The sequence below is a fragment of the Pistacia vera genome, unplaced genomic scaffold (genome assembly GCF_008641045.1).
Source record: "Pistacia vera cultivar Batoury unplaced genomic scaffold, PisVer_v2 Contig189, whole genome shotgun sequence".
In the NCBI taxonomy this organism is placed as follows: domain Eukaryota; kingdom Viridiplantae; phylum Streptophyta; class Magnoliopsida; order Sapindales; family Anacardiaceae; genus Pistacia; species Pistacia vera.
The window spans coordinates 1,086,895-1,105,067 of record NW_022195989.1 but is presented as its reverse complement, the minus strand read 5'-3'; the positions used below and the strand labels follow the sequence as shown (position 1 = coordinate 1,105,067).

At 38.9% G+C, this 18,173-nt stretch overlaps 3 protein-coding genes across 3 annotated transcripts; 1 reads left to right on the top strand and 2 right to left on the bottom strand.

Moving 5' to 3' along the window:
• Positions 1 to 598: 598 nt before the first annotated feature.
• LOC116127141 (UDP-glycosyltransferase 83A1-like) lies at positions 599 to 1,551 on the bottom strand. The gene is made up of 3 exons (XM_031412804.1): positions 1,217 to 1,551; positions 1,067 to 1,131; positions 599 to 963 (listed from the first exon to the last, which is right to left on the bottom strand). Exons 1-3 carry the CDS (start codon positions 1,549 to 1,551, stop codon positions 599 to 601), a joined length of 765 nt encoding a protein of 254 aa, XP_031268664.1.
• A 6,378-nt stretch (positions 1,552 to 7,929) lies between these two features.
• On the bottom strand, positions 7,930 to 8,904 carry LOC116127140 (UDP-glycosyltransferase 83A1-like). The gene is made up of 3 exons (XM_031412803.1): positions 8,526 to 8,904; positions 8,214 to 8,291; positions 7,930 to 8,096 (listed from the first exon to the last, which is right to left on the bottom strand). The coding sequence occupies exons 1-3, from the start codon at positions 8,902 to 8,904 to the stop codon at positions 7,930 to 7,932; spliced, it is 624 nt and encodes a 207-aa protein (XP_031268663.1).
• Positions 8,905 to 10,195: 1,291 nt separating this feature from the next.
• LOC116127139 (BAHD acyltransferase At3g29680-like) lies at positions 10,196 to 16,853 on the top strand. Its single transcript, XM_031412802.1, has 5 exons — positions 10,196 to 10,215; positions 12,058 to 12,386; positions 15,576 to 15,755; positions 15,867 to 16,262; positions 16,381 to 16,853. The coding sequence occupies exons 1-5, from the start codon at positions 10,196 to 10,198 to the stop codon at positions 16,851 to 16,853; spliced, it is 1,398 nt and encodes a 465-aa protein (XP_031268662.1).
• The last annotated feature ends 1,320 nt before the right edge of the window (positions 16,854 to 18,173 follow it).

Sequence of the window (18,173 nt, the reverse complement as noted above, 5' to 3'; positions counted from 1 at the left end):
TTAGAAACTGTCTATCATTCAGTTCACAACACAACAATCCAAGTTTATTTGTTCGAGGAGAAATGATCCATTAATACTTAGTTATCTTATTCCAGTTCCTATGCTCTTCCTTCAAGAACTTCTTGAAATTCTGGTTAGACAGACCACCTTCTTTGACACTTTTCAATGCAGATTCCTGGAGTTCCAAAGCTTTTGCTTTGAATTTTTCATCACCAAGCACTTGATCCCCCTTGCTCTTAATTTCTTCTCGTGTGATGATCCCACTTTCGTCGTTTAAACTTCAATCCCACCTTCCAAATATCAGCAATGTAGCCCTCATTAATGACTGGTCACAAAGTATGGCCAGCACAAGAAGGAAGCCCTTGCTTACTCCTTCCATGGTGGAATTCCAACCACATGGCTTATGAAACAGGCAATGGAAGGGTACTCAGAACCTTCTGCTGAGTGCCAACCCACCATTTTCCCACGATTGGCTACCCTTTCTGTAAAGCCTTCTGGGTAGGCTTCATTTGCATCATCAGTAATATCTGGCCTCACCCCCTAAGAATGTCCTGTTGGTAGTTCAAGTCCCGCGCCAGCTCTTGGAATTGGATCTTGTCTAAAACTGTGAAGCTGCCAAATGCAACATAAATGACTGAGTTAGGTTGCTGTTGATCCAGCCATTCTCAGCAAGTTGAGTCTTCTGGCCAGAAGTATCCTCTGAATTTCCTTGTCTGTTGCTTGCTAAAAGAGGTCCAATTGGAAGAACTTTCGGAACCAAGTTGAATGCTTCAGGCTCAAGGTCATCCGTCGTGTTGCAAATCAGGTAGTCAGCTTCCATTTGTATACCTTCTGAGCCCTTCTCAATAAGTAGGAAAATCTTCCTCTGGGTGATTAAGTCGCCAACGTTCCAGATAAATTTGCATTGCTGATTGTAGGAATGTTTCGCCCCAGCTGAATCATATGTCTCCCCAGTCGTAGTTCCTAAAATAAGTTAAAGGGAAATCAATTTCATCAAATGTTACAAATCTAGTCTTATCATGAAGGGAGAACACAAGAAAAAAGAAATGTTTATTAAGTGTCTTACCGTCTTTGTTAATGATTCCATCATCAATCAGCTTTGGAATATGGTAGTACAAGCCAGAGACGCCACTGCCATCGGCATAAACGCAGCCCCTTTAATTTTCAGTTTCTTTGCCGTTTTCAGGGTCATTCCAACATGCAATCACAATGCAACACAATGATCTTTTCATCTTCCTCTTTGTTGTTGATCTCTTGTATGGCCTTCCGCTTCCCAGGCATCACCCTTACAAGTGATTCACATAACTTGCCTAAATCATTTCTATCCTCCCAGGGTTCCAATCCATCTGGAATCGATACCAGGCGGATTTCTTCATCATCTCCTACATAGTTCTTTTCCTGCAAGGCGTTGATGACCCGCTTGTGAGTATGATCTGTGTTTGCAAACGTGACCCTGAGGCCATGCTTCACTAAGCAATGTGAAAGCTCAAGTAAAGAAATTACATGACCTTGTGCTGGAAAAGGTATTACCAGAATATGTGGACGAGTCATTTCAGTTTTCTCTCTCTTTCCAGCTTGATTTTGAACAAGCATTGGCTTCTTATATATTCATGTTGATTACAAGTTTTATAAATATTGTGGAGGGTCCCCATGTAATCTCATTCTCAGCTATCTTTTCGCTGTCGTCTGATGCACCGGATGATGCTCATTATCAACCTCCATTTGGGTTACTGCTTGTCTCTTATTGAGGCATATGTGTAGCTTGGTCCTCCTTCTGTCTTTATCTTTTGACCTTTTTTCTCTGAAAAAACGAGATGATTAAGGTGGATTGGATCTGTAGTTTGAATTCTTGATTTCTTTAACCCTATTTTGTAATAATGTAATTAGTTTGATGTTGCATAAATGATTGAGATAATTGTCAACAATTAAATATTTTACGTGCATAATTTTGTTGATGAAGCAGGTTCACAAACTTTTTATTATATTATTATTCAATGTGCCTTTTAGGTAATATCTAAGTCAATGAGATCAGAGTCTGAAGCCTAATTTGTTGATCTTACTGATGATTAATTTGAATCCCAAGTTGGGACATGGATGAGCTTAATTAGTATCCTTTTTAATGAATTTCTCTGTTCTAATCTGTTTTATACCCTGTTGGCCATGTGGGTATGGGCTGTAATTTTGTCTCTGTTCTTCTACAGAATTTTTTATTAGTTCCACAGCCTGGAAACAGGTCTTAATGATGCGCATTTGAGTGAAATGTCAGGAAATTGGGTTAGAAAAGAGATATATGAACTAATTTATTTCATTCTCGTTTATCGAACATCATTTGTTTTTTGATATTCCGAGATACGCGGAGCAATAGCTGATTTGATTTGAGATATCAAAAATGCCATTGCAGAGTGACATGTCAAGTAAAAACCGTAAAGGATCCCAGATTGATAATGAAATTTTATTTCGGCTCACCAAAAGCAGAAAAAAAACAAAAAAACAAAACAAAATTTGAATTGTTTCTCCTCTGAAATTGGCACAGATTATTCCTCCTCAGAATAGCAATAACTAATATAATGATCTATGATTTCAACCATAGAATGAAATTCATTAAATTGTTGTAGGAGCTCCCACCTTCTTTGATGCTACTCATGACCAATTCCTTGAGACCTAAGCACTTCACTATATTTCCATTTCCCACCATTTCCTCCACTTTAGTTTTAATTTCTTCTGGTGTAATGATCCCTCTTTCATCTCTATTTAACCTTAATCCTCCCTTCCACGTATCGCAAATGTAGCTTTCGTTGTGGAACTGATCAACAATGTAAGGCCAGCACAAGAGAGGTACTGTTGGAGTTGTCGACTACTTCACATTAATGGGTAACGAGACGCACTCGGGGGTCCCGCTACCCCCGAGCCCGTAGGCGGTTTTGGGCTTTTCCATGTATAATCGCTGTAGGATTCCTTTTAGTATTATTAATTCCTTTTTGGTTGGGCTTAGGATAGGAATTCTTGTAAACTAGGTTTAATCTCTTAAACCTAGTATATAACTACTTTTTCTCTTGTTATGTGTGTGAGAACAATTCATTCATTGTAAACGAGAGAAGTGAGGCATATTGCAATAATATTGACTCAGCTGGACGTAGCCTACATTGGGTGAACCAGGGTAAATCGCGCGATTACATTCTTTGTTTACTGTTTGTTTTGTTTAATTATATTATTTTGTTCCTGTTGCTTCTCTATTTCGTTCAATTGGTATCAGAGCAAGGTTCTGTTAGTCTGATATAAGATGACGGACAAAGGTTGGATTGAGAAGTTCGACGGCAAACGCTTCGAGCTCTGGAAACTGCGGATGGAGGATCTACTCGTTGATAGGGACCTGGGGGTGCAATTGTGAATGATAGGCCAACAGTCGGGACTGCCGTTGTTACAACGGTGAAACGTCTGGAATTGGAGTGTCAAGTACACTTGGGTCTAAACCTGCTGAAGGAAATTATCAGCGACTGATCGTGCCGCACTTGCTGAATGGGACAAGATGGATCGGAAAGCCAGGGGTTTGATTCGTATCTGTCTTGAGGACTCTGTTCTAACGAATGTGATGGATCAGGATACGGCTAGGGTTTATGGCAGAAGCTGGAAAATATGTTCTGAGTAAGTCTTTGGTGAACGTGCTGTTCGTCGCAAGAAACTGTACAATCTTCGTATGCATGATGGGATTCTCTGCTGCACACTGGATGAGTTTAATACTCTGGTGAATCAACTGCTGGCTAGGGATGTACACTCACCAATCTGAGAAAGTGGTAACACTGTTATGCTCGCTGCCTGATACGTGGGATAATCTGTTGTTGCGATTGGTGTGGAGGATTGACACAGATGTCGTGGGAATCTGTATGTTCTACATGTTGGCAGAGGATTGCGGCGAAGAGGTTCAGAGGGTTCGTCCAGGGATCGTTAAACTCTAGGGGACGAAACCTTAGATGATTCTAAAGTCTGGCGACAGGGGAAGTCGCGAGGTAGATCTAGAGCAAGGATAAGTAAGATTAAATGCTGGAGATGTCAGGAATTTGGGCATTTTAAGAAAGACTGCAGAAACAACCAGTGAAGGGGAAGGAAGCTGAAACTTCGTACAAACGGGATCAAATGGTGATATGTATGTGGCTGCTGCATGTATGGCTGGATCAGACCAATCGGTTTGGTATGTTGATACTGTTGCGTCTTTCCATAGGACACCTCACAAGGATGGTTTTGTGAGTATGAGACATACAATGGAGGAAACGTTCTGTTAGGAGATGATACTGCTGTGAAGATTATTGGCCGCGGAAAATCAGGCTAAGGTTGCATGATGGTTCAGTGGGACGCTCCCTGAAGTGATGCACATCCCTGTATGAGTAGAAATCTGCTCTCTGTTGGAACAATGGCTGACGCAGGTATAGTATTTAATTTTGACAGAACATCCTGTAATGACTCGGGATCTATGGTTATTGCACGAGGAGTTCGCATGGTACACTATACAGGCTGCAAGCATCAGTTGTAAGAAATTCCTTTTGGGTGTTATGTTTCGGAAAAGGAGGCTGAAAAAGAAATTGATTCTGCAACATTGTGGCATCAGCGAATGGGACACATTGGAGAGTCGGCTTTGTCTACTTTGGTGACTCAGATATGGCTGAAGGTATTCCTAACGTTCCATGAGTTTTGGGTTTTGCGAGGAATGTTTACAAGGCAAGCAAATCGGTTAGTTTTAATCGACAGGCACGAGAGCAACAAATATACTGGAGTTAATTCATAGTGACGTTTTTAGGCCCACTCCAGTGGAATCTGTTGGTAAATCCAGGTATTATGTATCTTTCATTGATGATTTTTCTAGATACTGTTGGGTTTATTTTATGCGCAGCAAGTCTGAGGCCTTTGAGATTTCGGGAATTTAAAGCCTTAGTTGAGAATCAGTTTGACAGGAAGATTAGCTTTGCGAACTGATAATGCGGTGAGTTTTGCTCTGGTAGTTTGAGCAATTTTGTGCGACACATGGAATTGCAAGGCAGAAAACTACACCTTACACGCCTCAACAAAATGGAGTGGCTGACGTCTCAATCGTCACTGTTGGAGACTAGATGCATGCTGAATACGACAGATTTGGGGTCTGAATTTTGGGCAGAAGCTACAGCGATGGCTGTTTATTTGAAGAATCGGTCTCCCACTTCTTCTATTAAAGACATGACGCCATATGAAGCTTTGTATGGTAGAAACCTAATATCTTTTTTCGTTTTTGGTTGTGATGCGATGTGCATGTACCAAAGGAGAAGAGAAGCAAGCTTGACAGTAAATCTGAGAAGTGCAAGTTTGTGGGGTTCAAGGATGGCATCAAGGGATACAAGTTGGAATCCTGTGAGTAGAAGCTTATATCAGCAGAGATGTAATCTTTAGAGAGGTAAAACAACGTGTGGGAACTCTTGAAGATCTTGAGCAGTCAAAGAAAATTCAGTTTGATGTGACTACAGTAGACAAGAGGGGAGATGACTCCAAATGTTGCTGCAGAGACTGAAAATTTAGAGTCTGTAGAATCTGACCATGAAGATAAACTTGATAGTGTGGCTAATGAGGGTTTTGTGGATGATTTTGAGGATGATTCTGATGATGAAGTTGTGGTGCCATCAACTTTGAGGAGATCTACAAGATTTAGAAAGGCACCAGTTCGTTTCTCTCTAAGTGCATTGAGTGGATTCATGCTTTGAATGTGATTGGTGATGACCTAGGAAGTAAATGAAGCAAGAGCCATGGAAGATGCATCTGTGGGAGGTTGCGATGAATGATGAGATGCAGTCACTGGACAAGAATAATACATGGATCCTATGTAAATTGCCTAAGGATAGAAAGGCAATTGGTTGCAAGTGGGTGTTCAAAAGAAGTTGCAGGTAGATGGGACATTGCAAGTACAAGGCGAGACCGTTGCAAAGGGATTCTCGCAGATTGAGGGTGTTGATTATGGTGAGATTTTCTCTCCTGTGGCCAAGTTAACATCAATCAGGTATGTTCTATCTATTGCTGCTGCGCTTGATCTTGAAATTGAACAACTTGATGTAAAGACGGCATTTCTACATGGAGATTTGAGGAGGAAATTTACATGAGGCACCTGAGGGTTTGTATGTAAGGGAAGGAAGACTTGGTGTGTAGGTTGAAGAAGTCTCTGTATGGGCTTAAACAATCACCAAGATTGGTACCAAAATTTCGACTCCTATGTTCTTCAGCATGGTTTTAGCCGCAGCAACGTGGATCACTGTGTGTAATAAAAGGTTAGAAAATGTCTTTGTTATTTTAACCTTATATGTAGATGATTATTTGCTGATAGGGAATAGCAAGGAGTTGATAATTCTGTGAAGGGTTTGTTGGCTGCACAATTTGACATGAAGGATCTTGGGGCTGCAAATTTTATTTTGGGTATGCAAATTAATAGAGATCGTCAGAGTTGTAAATTGTGGTTAGGGCAGAGAAAGTACATCGAGGAGGTTTAAGAAATTTAACATGGTACTGCAAACCTGTGAAGACTCCTATGACTTTGGGAGTGAAATTGTCTACCGATCAGTGTCCTAAGTCTGAGGAGATGCTGAAGAAATGACACATGTGCCTAATGCAGTGCTGTAGGTAGTTTGATGTATGCCATGGTATGCACACGTCCCGATATTGCACAAGCGTGGGAGTTTTGAGTCGCTTTATGTCAAATCCTGGTAAGGAGCATTGGAGTGCTGTAAGAGGGTTCTTAGATATCTTCGTGGGACCCGGATTTATCATTGTTTATGGAGGCATGGCGACTGAGGATGAGTTAGATGTGATAGGTTTTGTGGATGCTGATTGGGAGGGTGATCTCGATAGTAGGCGTTCCACGTGGGTATTATTCTCTTTATTTGGTGCTGCTGTTTGTTGATGAGTAAAAGGCAAAGTACTGTGGCTTTGTCATCGACTGAGGCGAATACATGGCATTGACCACTGCTGGAAGGAAGCTATGTGGCTTCGAAGATTGAGTTTAGAGCTTGGTTTCAAGCTTATGCTGTGAAGATTGGATGTGATAATCAAGGGGCTATTTACTTAGCCAAGAATCCTGCCTTTCATTCGCGATCAAAACACATTGACATACAATACCATTTCATCAGAAAAGGTGGAGGAAAAATTGGTGTTGTTAGAGAAGGTTGATACACTTGTTAATGCTGCAGATTTTCTTACCAAGGCTGTGAGCTTAGCAAAGTTTACATGGTGTGTTGACGGGTAGGCCTTCATTGTGTGAAGTATTCGCCAGTGGGAGAATGTTGGAGTTGTCGACTACTTCAGCATTAATGGGTAACGGAGACACACTCGGGGGTCCCGCTGCCCCAGCCCGTAGGCGGTTTTGGGCTTTTCCATGTTACCGCTGTAGGATTCCTTTTAAGTTATTAATTCCTTTTTGGGTTGGGCTTAGGAATAGGAATTCTTGTAAACTAGGTTTAATCTCTTAAACCTAGTATAAAACATACTTTTCTCTTGTTATGGTGTGAGAACAATTCATTCATTGTAAACGAGAGAAGTGAGGCATATGCAATATATTGACTCAGCTGGCCGTAGCCTACATTGGGTGAACCAGGGTAAATCGCGCGTATTACATTCTTTGTTTACTGTTTGTTTTGTTTAATTATTATTATTTGTTCCTGTTGCTTCTCTATTTCGTTCAGGTACCCACTGCTTAAGCTTCATTGTTGATTCCAACCGCAATGAATTATAAAGCAAGCAACTGAAGGATTCCAGGATCTTCAGCTGAGGTGCCCAATCAACTATCTTGCCACGACCACCGACTCTGTGTCGAAATCCTTTTGGGTAGGCATCATCTACTGCATATGTAATACCGGGGCGCACAACCCCCAGGAAAGGTCTGTTGGAGAGTTCAAGCCCCAATGCATTCATGGAATTGGGTTTGTTCTAAAAAGGTGGAACTGCCAAATGCACTATATGCCTGATTGAGGTGGCTGCTGGTCGAGCCATTTCAAACAATAAAGTCCTCTGCCCAGAAATTTCCTGCTGATTCTCCTGTGGGTTGCCGGCAAAAATAGGGCCTATCGGTAGTATCTCTGGAGCCATGGTAAATGCTGCAGGTTCAGATCATAAGCTGAGTTGCAAAGCAGCCAGTTTGTCAGTTTCATCGCTCTAGTGTTTGTTATAGTATTTTTGAAAATATTTTTTCTGCAAGTTCATGTTTCCAGTACAAGTCCACATGAAGTCTGCTGTGTTCATGGCAGGCATGTTTGGTGATAACTTAATCATCTGCTTTTTAGTCGGTGTTCCTGCAAAGCAAATGCAAAAGACTTAAAACTTCTTGTTTCAGTTTTTTTCAATATTTGCAGAGTTCTAAGTAAGCTTCATCTGATAAAAAAATTATAAAACTTATGTGAACAAGCAAGAATTAGTATTGAGGATATCACCATCTTTATCTATTATTCCGTCACACCAGCTTCTGAATGCTCAACACCAAGACCATCAGTGTCGCTGCTTAGGCCGGAATGCAGCTCGCCTGATGCCCTTCTTGTCGCAATTCCCAGGGCCCATCCAACATTGTAATCTGCTAGGACACAAGCGATCTCTTCGTCGCAATTCATTAACTTGATCAATGAGCTCCTCCACTTTCTGTGGCATAACCTGCATGATTGCTTTCATTACTTTCTCTGGCTGTTTTCTCTCCTCTGAGGATTCTAGGCCATCTGAAACCGAACCAAGACGAATTCCATTCCCTGTACCATCCTTCATAGCCGATGCTTTCATGAGCTGCTTGTGATTATACTCTGTATTTACAAAAGTAATCCTGCACCCTTGTTTCACTAAACATTGTGAAAGTTTCATCATAGGAATTACATGTCCTTGTGATGGATAAGGTATAACCAGAACATGTGGATTTCCCATTTTAGTTCTTCCTTCTCTTGTGCTGAAATTTGTTGTTTCTGCATCGTGTCTTCTTTAAATTCATGTCACCTTGGTTGCTAATGTAGGAACAAGGCAATACTCAAAAGAATCTCAGACATTGCCTTATGCTGTTGACATTATTGACTTTTGTCTTAACTTTTTTGATTCACCGACTTCTCTCCACTATTTTCTACCTAAGCATTTTTTATTATATAAATACTGACATTAGAGTTCAGATCCAATGCCTCCTTTTTCCCTTACGAAATATGCATACAAGAAAGAGTGATGTATTGGAAAATTAATAGCCTAAATTGACAAGTTCTGCTGTTAATTTTAATTTCTGTTCAAGTAAAGACATTTCCCTTTCTACCCTTTTTTGGTTTATTTTTGAACAAATTTGTCATAAACTTGCTTAGGCCTTCAACAGAATCCCCCACCTTCTTTGATATTTAGTTGTTTGCATTGTTGTGGTGGAATTTGTTGAAATTGCTGCCAAAACACACAATAATGAAAGTAGAAAATAACAAAAAACAGTGATTTATCTTAATTCGTTCTCATAAAAAGTAATTACGTCTAACAATCAATATAGTAGTTTTAGTGAGCAAGAGCAAAATTAACTAAATAACCAGATTGAATAATATATAGTTAGTAACTTGAATTTTGTCTTAAATTGATAAAATCTATAACAATTAATACATGCTAACGTTACACTTGAATCTAATGGTTAATTATCAATTTATGTTGGAGGGCAACTAATCCTTGAAATAGGAAGAAGTGTTACATATTACGATTAGAAAATAAATTCTCAATATATATAGAGGAGAAGGATGTTACGTAAACGAATTTTCCTCCTTATCCTTCTTTTGGTATTTTATTCAAAATTGCTTAAATTTTCCAAGTTTTATGGAGTTGATTTCGGGTGGGGAAGACATAGAAAGTAGAATATTGTGGATTGATAAAACGAGCAACTCCTATGAGGGAGAGTGGATACTGAAATGGCGTTGAATTGGAGATTCTAAAAGCAAGTGTTTTCATGGAGAACATGGAGTTGCAAATTTGCAGAGAAAATCGTAACACGATAAGAGAATTGATGAGAAGGGACTTTTTGAAGGTGCAGAAGAGAGTTTAGAAAAGTTGATGGGTTTGGGGAAAAGGAGAAGAAAGGATTAGTATTGCTGGGTCACCGATTCAAGCTTTATGGATTGATTACGGGTGGGGAAGACCAAAGAAGAAAGAGATAATATCTATTGATAGAACTGGAGCAATTGCTATGTTGAGAGTGGAGATTGAAATGGCCTTGAAATTGGAATGGTATTGAGCAGCCATGAATGGAGATTTTCAAGTCTGTTTGTTTCTGGTTTACAGGATCTTTGAAGTATGCGATATCCATATAACATTGTACTATTTTTATTTGTCTTTTATGTAAATAATTTCTATAGGGTTATTATCCCTCACCTCCCTTGAGTTTTGGGATTACAAATAACACCCTACAGGTTTAATATAGCATACTCACCTGTCTTTACATTACAATAATTATCTATTCCTCCCCTCTTCACCGTTTATTAACATAATTCTTTATTATCTATATTAAGTACTAATTTATAGATAAATGCTGCGGCAATAAAAGAATTGTGCTATATCAATTAGCATACAAGATTTTGTATTAATAGTTTGCACATATACACCACTCATTTTATACGGTATATTCTTTACTAATTAGCTGAATTTTATAACATATTTGAGCATTATTATTCTATAGTAGTTTTTGTTCATACATTTTATACATTACTCTCTACCATTAGCGCACCGTTTAGCTATATTATTCAAAGATTTTTTTTTTTTGTTATTTAATCAAACAAGGTGATATTTCGTTAATCCAAAGTTAAATCGGAAAACATCACCTACAAAATTAAATTGTATGTGTAATCAATGCTCACTTCAAAAATCAATCATTAAATCACACTTTCTCTGTCGATTAAATATCAATCTCATGCCAAATTCAAAAAGAAATATGTTGAAGTCAGATCAACACCGATTGATACGCTCAGTCTACTGGTTTATAAGAGTGGTAATTCTCTCATTCACAAGAACTTATGGGTGAGGATTTAGGCTCACCTCAATTCTATCATAGTTCAGAGCCCAGATTCATTTGAGCTGAGTACTTGACTAGCTTGAGGAGTTAAAACTAATAACTACTCCATCAACCGACATGACCCAACATATGGGCTTGACCGTAAGAGGAGTGTTGGAGTCCCACCCCGCTGGTTTATAAATGGGATAATCCTCCCATTTAACAAGGACTTATTAGGTAGAGAGTCAGACTCACCTCAATTCTATCAAAATCATTGCTACCACTTACTTCTTCACTTTTAGTACATAAATTAGACAACACAAATCTTATCTAAAATATGCTGATTATTTTTTCGCAAGTGAACCCTCATCATCTTCAACTCCACCATCACCACCATCACTATTAATTCACCCCGCCATTAATTCATACTACGATTCCATAAACAAACTCATCATACCTTGCTTTTTCTTCTATCTTCTGAAGATGTCAAGTGGATAACTTGCAGAAGTCAATGAGACGAAGAGTTTAATTTTCTTTAAGGTTGTTCCCCTGTATTAAATGCGGATTATCTTCTAATTAAATAAATAATTAAGAATTGTTTTTAATTATAGTCTTTATTTATAGACTTTCAACTCAAAACAGAGATGATCAGGACATAATACATTGAGTTGGAAACTAGTTTTCTTTGACTCTCTTTCACCATGGCTTCACATTGTTGGAGTCCCACACCGACTAGGCACGTTCAAACTTACTAGTTTATAAGAGGTAATCCTCTCAGTCAACAAAACCTTATTAGGTGAGGAGTCAGGCCCACCTCAAATTCTATCATGGTATCAGAGCCCAAGTTTAGTTGAGCTGAGTGCTTGACCAACGGGTGAGGAGTTAGAGCCAACAACTACCTCCATCAACAAGCACGACCCAACATTTACACCGACTAGGCACGCTCAAGCCTATTGGTTTATAAGAGGTAATCCTCCCAATCCTCTCATTCAACAAGGCCTTATTGAGTAAGGAGTCAAACCCACCTCAAATTCTATCACACATAATTCAATTGTGAAGATACTTGAAACTTCTTGAGCTAGCCCGTTTATCAACTCACCCAACTCTCCCACCCACATCTCTCTTCCTCTCACTTTCTTTGATGCAGTCTGGCTCAAATTTCCTTCAATGGAGCCTCTGTTCTTTTATCAGCTCACTGACTCAACTCTTCTTCACTTCAACTCGGACATCCTTCCTAAACTCAAACATTCACTCTCTCTCACTCTTCTTCACTATCTCCCTCTCACTGGCAAAATCACATGGCCTCCACATGCCTGTATACCTACCATCTCCTACGCACCAGTCGACACCGTTTCTCTCCTCATCGTCAAATCTAGCCTAGACTCTAACCGTCTCTCCAGCGAAGAAATTTGTAAGTCTCCCGAGTCACGTCATTTAATACCATAGTTATTGTTATCTGACGAGAGCGCATCAAGCATGGCTGTACATAGAGGTGGGCATTTGGGACTGGGTCTAAAAACCCAGCCCAAAAACCCGATCTTAGGACTGGTCCTAGAAGGCTTGGTCCCAAAAGGGACCAAGCCTAAGGAGGAGGGCCCGGTCCCTCCACTGGGCCCTCCTCTGGTCCCAAGGTCGGGCTCAAATTTTTTTACATTTTTTCCTTTTAGTCTTTTGTACAATTATATAAAACCCTTTATAAATTTTGAAAAAAACATAAATTATAGGGGTTAAAATGATATTTTACAAAAGTTATTAAAAAAAAAAAATTTACTTTTTTTTTATAACCGTTGGCACTGGCAGCAGCCAACAGTTACAAGAATAAAAAAAATCCCCAATTACACTATAAATAATCCTAAAATCTTTCATTTTTTCCACACCACTCAATCTCTCAATCTCTCTACTCCAAATCTCCAATTAAATTCTCATTCAAATTATATTTATAATTTATTCATATTATTTATTTATATTATTCAATTTTTTCTATTTTTTTAATATCATCTCTTATTCATATTTTTATTTAATTTCTTTTCATTTTAATTATTTATTATTTTATCATAAATTCATAATGGATTCCCGAAATGATGCATTCGGAGGATCATCCCCAAATGAGTTTTACGTTCCATCCACCGAAGAAATGGAAGGGGTCAATCCATTTTCACCCTTTCCTCCAGAGGCAGCAGCTGCAATTCCACAACCACATTCGGTCGGGACGAGGTGTAGCCAAACACATGCGAGCTGCGAGTCAACGGGCATAGGCATAACCCAACCCCCCCGACCGTCAAAGAGGGTCGTGTCCAATGTATGGCGACAATTCACCAAATCAAAATGGCCAAAGACAAATGAGGAGGGGGAAGAATCGTGTGGGATATGTAATTTCTGTAGAACCATTATTGGCGTTGAGAAGGGGACTTCGATGATGCAATGACATGTAGAGAAGAAGCACCCCTAAATAATGCAGTTGCCCGATACATCTTCAAGCAGATCAGGTAGACAAATTCAAACTCAACTTAATTTTAATCCACAATCCTCAACTCTCTCAACATGGCAATACAATGTACATGTTGCATGAGAGGAAATAGCAAGATTCATAGTTGCTACGGACTCTCCCATTTGTTTATCTGAAAATCCTTATTTTATTCACATGATTAAAACTGCATTTTGTCCAGCATATACCCCTGTTAGTAGAAGTACAAGTAAAAGAGATATACTAAAACTTTATAAAAAATAAATAATAAACTTAAAAACGAATTTCAAAATTTTAGGAATATATCTGTTGCACTTACATCAGACATATGGGCTTGTAGATCAAAAACCGATTTTTTAACTGTCACAATACATTTCTTAGATCATAATTGGGGTTTACAACAAAAATTGATGGGTTTTAAACCATTATATGAAAAACATAGTGCTGAAACTATTTATTTTACAATTCTTGAAGTTTTGCAAGAATATTTATTAACTGATAGAGTTGTAGCGCTAATGCTTGATAATGCAGCTGCTAACACCGCGACAATCTCTTTATTTGAAAATAGATTGGATCCACGTGGTGAAGACAAATTTTTTCACCAAAGATGTGCTTGCCACATCATCAATTTGATAGTTAAAGCATGTTTAGATGCTATACATTCGAAGATGGAAAGGGTGCATACGGCTATCGGATTTATCGTCGGCAGTAGCAATAAAAGATGGTAGGAGTACGTCAAATATTGTAAGCAAGAGGATCCATCGGTTCGACCTTTGAAGTTATGTACATACATGCCTATCCGTTGGAATTCCACCTACTTGATGTTGGAAAAAGCTTTGCCAACATCAAAACAAATTACAGATTTCGTCAACCAGAAGCACTATCCAGAGGAAGTTGTCAACTATGATGATTGGGCGGTTTGTGAACTTTTTTATTCATTTCTTCAAAATTTTTATGATGCTACTATTACATTAAGTGGTATTTATTATCCGACCACTAATTTAGCGTTAGATATTTTACTTCAAATTGCTAAAACTTTTGCTAAATATAGATATAATAACGTTTTAAGGGAAATTCTTTTAAAGATGAAAGAAAAATATGAGAAATATTGGTTAGATATTTCATTCTTATATGGATTAGGCCTTGTTCTAGATCCTAGGTTTAAATTACACGTAGTTAACTGTATAATTACTGAGTTAAGCCAGCATTTAGGACATGATTATACGTCTTATTTGACTGACTTTAAACAAAAATTGGATAGTCTTTTTTCTTTATATGAGAACAGGTACAATGGAAGTGGAAGTAGAACATTCAGGAGAGAGGATTAGGACCTTGATGTAGCCCTCCATCAAGGATTGAGCAAGTGGACGTATGTGGAACATGGTGGAAGTAACAGCTCCAGCTCGTACATACATGGACCAAATGAGCTGAATCGCTACCTACAAGTAGACCTGTCCTTTATGATGATGAAGGAGCAACATGACATGGATATTCTTCAATGGTGGAACCAACATGAAAGTCGATTCCCCATTGTAGCCCAAATGGCACATGACATTTTATATGTGCCGGTTTCTACAATTACATTCGAGTCAACATTTTCCACGAGTGGTCGGATTGTTGAAGACAGAAGATGGTCTTTAACCGATGAGATGATTGAAGTGATAATGTGTTTACGGGATTGGACTCATGCAAAAAGAAGACTACAACAGCACCCTGAAGATCCCGAACTACTCAAACTCTTTAGGAATACAGATTTGAATGATGTAAATATTGTTGACGATGAAGATGAATAATTTAATAAAAAAAATATTTAATTGTTTATTTGTGAAGCGTGAATGTGTGAAATGTGAATATTACATTTATGTTAAAAATTAAAATTAACTATTAATTAATTTATTATTTTTTAAAATTAATTAAATTTTTAGAAGCTTACTAATCTACCCCTAAAAAATACTAAAAACCCCTTATAAAATTTTATTTCACCCCTAAAATATAAAAAAAAAATCAAGGGGGAAAAGAAATTATCCAGGCCCATAAGACCGGTCTTAGGACCGGTCTGGGTCCTAATATTGCTCATGGGCCTGGGATTGGTCCTGGGCCCAAGCCTGGGCCTGCTTGGGACTGGTCCTTGACCAGCTCTAACTGTACAAATAACCTTGTTTCCCAATCAAGGGTTTTGTATTGGCATGGCTACACACCATGCAGTTATGGATGGCGAGGCTGCAATCGCTTTTATGAAATCCAGGGCTTATCTGTGCGCACAACTGGACAAACCCTTCTTTGTCGCCAGAACTTACCCCATTCATTTATCAAACGGTTGTCAAAGATCCAACTAGACTTTACATGATGTACTTGAAGAATTGGTTTCATTTCAAGGGGGGTCCGATATTCTGGAACTCAACCAATGAAGTGTGAAGCTGTTGGAAGATTTTGGATTGAATCGTAACTCAGTTCGAGCCACGTTTAAGCTTAATCGTGACGAAATAAAGAAACTCAAAGAAAAGATATTGTCCAAAGTTGAAGAAATAAAATCGACAAAACAGCTTCATTTATTGACTTTTGTGGTTACGTATGCGTATATTTTGGTTTGTGTCGTGAAAGCAAGTGCGATAGAAGGTAATAGAAACGTTCACTTTTTGTTTCCAGTGGATTGTAGAAACTGTTTGGATCCTTCACTCCCTGAAAATTATTTAGGCAACTGTGTTTATTCTCGTGACGTGACTGTTAAAGCAAGTGTTTTCATGGAAGAAAAGGGGGTGGCAAATATCGTGAAGACAATCAGTAACATGATAAGAGAAATTGATGAGAATGGACTTCTTGAAGGTGCATGTAGAATATTTTTGTCAAATTTATGTTGCATGTGTGCACAACAATTGTGTGTGTGCATAGGTATGCCAAACTTACGTTTTTGGCTTGTTCATGTTGAGTGTGTGTATAACAGTTATGTACTCATACACTCACATCAGACATTCTCAACTTGGCACAAGTTGCATGTCACGACTGGGGGTTATCCTCTATCTTGCCATCTTTGGCTCAAGGGCTTTCCCCGCATGCTGGACACATCCAAGGTATTGTCCGCTATGGGTCCTTCTAGCCACGTCTCCTTCAGACCCTCACAGCTTTGCTTCGCTTCATGGTCTTTTTCCATCTTGCGAACACCTTCCCCATGACTTGAACCCTGGACTTATACGTTGGCCAAGTAACATGAGTACCATTGGGCTAATGCCTTTTTATTGTCATGATCGGGGGCTATCCTCTATCTTGCCACCTTCGGGCTCAAGAGCTTTCCTCACACGCCAGACACGTCCAAGGTATTGTCCGCTATGGGTTCTTCTAGTCATGCCTCCTTCAGACCCTCACGGCTTTGCTTCGCTTCGTGGTCTTTTTTCCACCTTGCGAACGCCTCCCCCATGACTTGAACCCAATGGTACTCATGTTAATTGGCCAAGGTATAAGTCAAACCATGGGGGAGGCATTCGCAAGGTGGGAAAAAGACCATGAAGCGTAGCAAAAAAGTAAGGGCCCGAAGGAGACGTGGCCAGAATGACCCATAGCAGACAATACCTTAGATGTGTCCAGCGCGTGGGGAAAGCCCTTGAGCCTGAAGGTGGCAAGATAGAGGATAGCCACCGATCGTGACAATAACTTAAAAACAGTGGACAGTAGTGCCATTTCTCTTCGCTTCTCGAGGTCCATCCGACATTTTCTCACCTATTTCCTACAAAAATATTTAGAAATAACGGGGTGAGCACTAGTTGCTCAGTAAGTAAACCCACTAATCTACTCCTCTCTTTCCGTTGTTCAGCTTCTGAATTTCTTTCCTTACATTACTCTTTTTCTTCTTCTCGATTCTTTCTTTTTCTTTCTCTATTCTTTCACAATTTCTAGTTCTCACTGTTCTTTCGTTCTAACTTTCTTTGTTCTTTCTTTATTCTAATTCTCTCTATTCTTTCTTTATCCTAATTTCTCACTACCCATGATAGAAATCATGGTATCATGCATAGGTATGATGCAAATGCACAAATGCATAGAGATGCATTTTCTTTCTACTCTTCTGTTTCTTATTCTGTTTTCTTTCTCTTTTCTATGTTTCTTTCTTTCTATTTCTCTTCTTTCTTTCTGTTCTATTCTTTCTATTCTTTCTTTCTTTTCTTTTATTTTATTTTCTTGCTTATTCTTTCTTATTCTTTGCCGATCAGACTCGGTTGATGCATAGATTCGGAACCTTGGCCGTGTGAGTGAGTACATTCCTCATCTACATGCACTCTTACGGACTATACAATTTCTTTTTCTTCTTAGGCCACTCATTAAAGGCGGCGTGCATGTAGGTATATTCTTCTGGGTATAGCCCTTATCCACATACACTCTTATGGGCCGTACAAATTCTTCTTCTTATTCTTAGGCAGCTCACTGAAGGCGACATGCATGTAGAAATATTCTTCTTCTTGTCACCCATGGGTTTCCCATCGCAACCTTTCTTTTCTTTTCTTTAGCACTTTTCTTTCTTTCTCTTTGTTCTTTAGTATGCTTGTATGCATGTATGCATGTAGATGGATTCTTATGATTATTCTTTTTCAATTCTTAATGAAATGCAAAGATGCAATATGGCATGTAAACATGTCATTTTCTACTTTCTCTACCATCTACACACTCATTACAAATTATTATACTATCATAACCATACATGCACTTCACTTTGGAATTTCATCAAACAAGTGGTATGCACAAATAAGC

What these genes read in the sequence shown, in the direction of transcription:
- LOC116127140 (XM_031412803.1), bottom strand. Translation starts at nt 8,904, where the DNA reads ATGGGAAATCCACATGTTCTGGTTATACCTTATCCATCACAAGGACAT. An exon ending in TGGGAATTGCGACAAGAAGG is followed by an intron (nt 8,292 to 8,525) that starts GCATCAGGCGAG and finishes TTTGCTTTGCAG; the next exon opens with GAACACCGACTAAAAAGCAG. An exon ending in AGCAGACTTCATGTGGACTT is followed by an intron (nt 8,097 to 8,213) that starts GTACTGGAAACA and finishes CTGAACCTGCAG; the next exon opens with CATTTACCATGGCTCCAGAG.
- LOC116127141 (XM_031412804.1), bottom strand. Translation starts at nt 1,551, where the DNA reads ATGACTCGTCCACATATTCTGGTAATACCTTTTCCAGCACAAGGTCAT. An exon ending in GAAGATGAAAAGATCATTGT is followed by an intron (nt 1,132 to 1,216) that starts GTTGCATTGTGA and finishes TGCCGATGGCAG; the next exon opens with TGGCGTCTCTGGCTTGTACT. An exon ending in TGGAATCATTAACAAAGACG is followed by an intron (nt 964 to 1,066) that starts GTAAGACACTTA and finishes AACTTATTTTAG; the next exon opens with GAACTACGACTGGGGAGACA.
- LOC116127139 (XM_031412802.1), top strand. Translation starts at nt 10,196, where the DNA reads ATGGCCTTGAAATTGGAATG. An exon ending in ATGGCCTTGAAATTGGAATG is followed by an intron (nt 10,216 to 12,057) that starts GTATTGAGCAGC and finishes TTCTTGAGCTAG; the next exon opens with CCCGTTTATCAACTCACCCA. An exon ending in TCTCTCCAGCGAAGAAATTT is followed by an intron (nt 12,387 to 15,575) that starts GTAAGTCTCCCG and finishes GTCCTTGACCAG; the next exon opens with CTCTAACTGTACAAATAACC.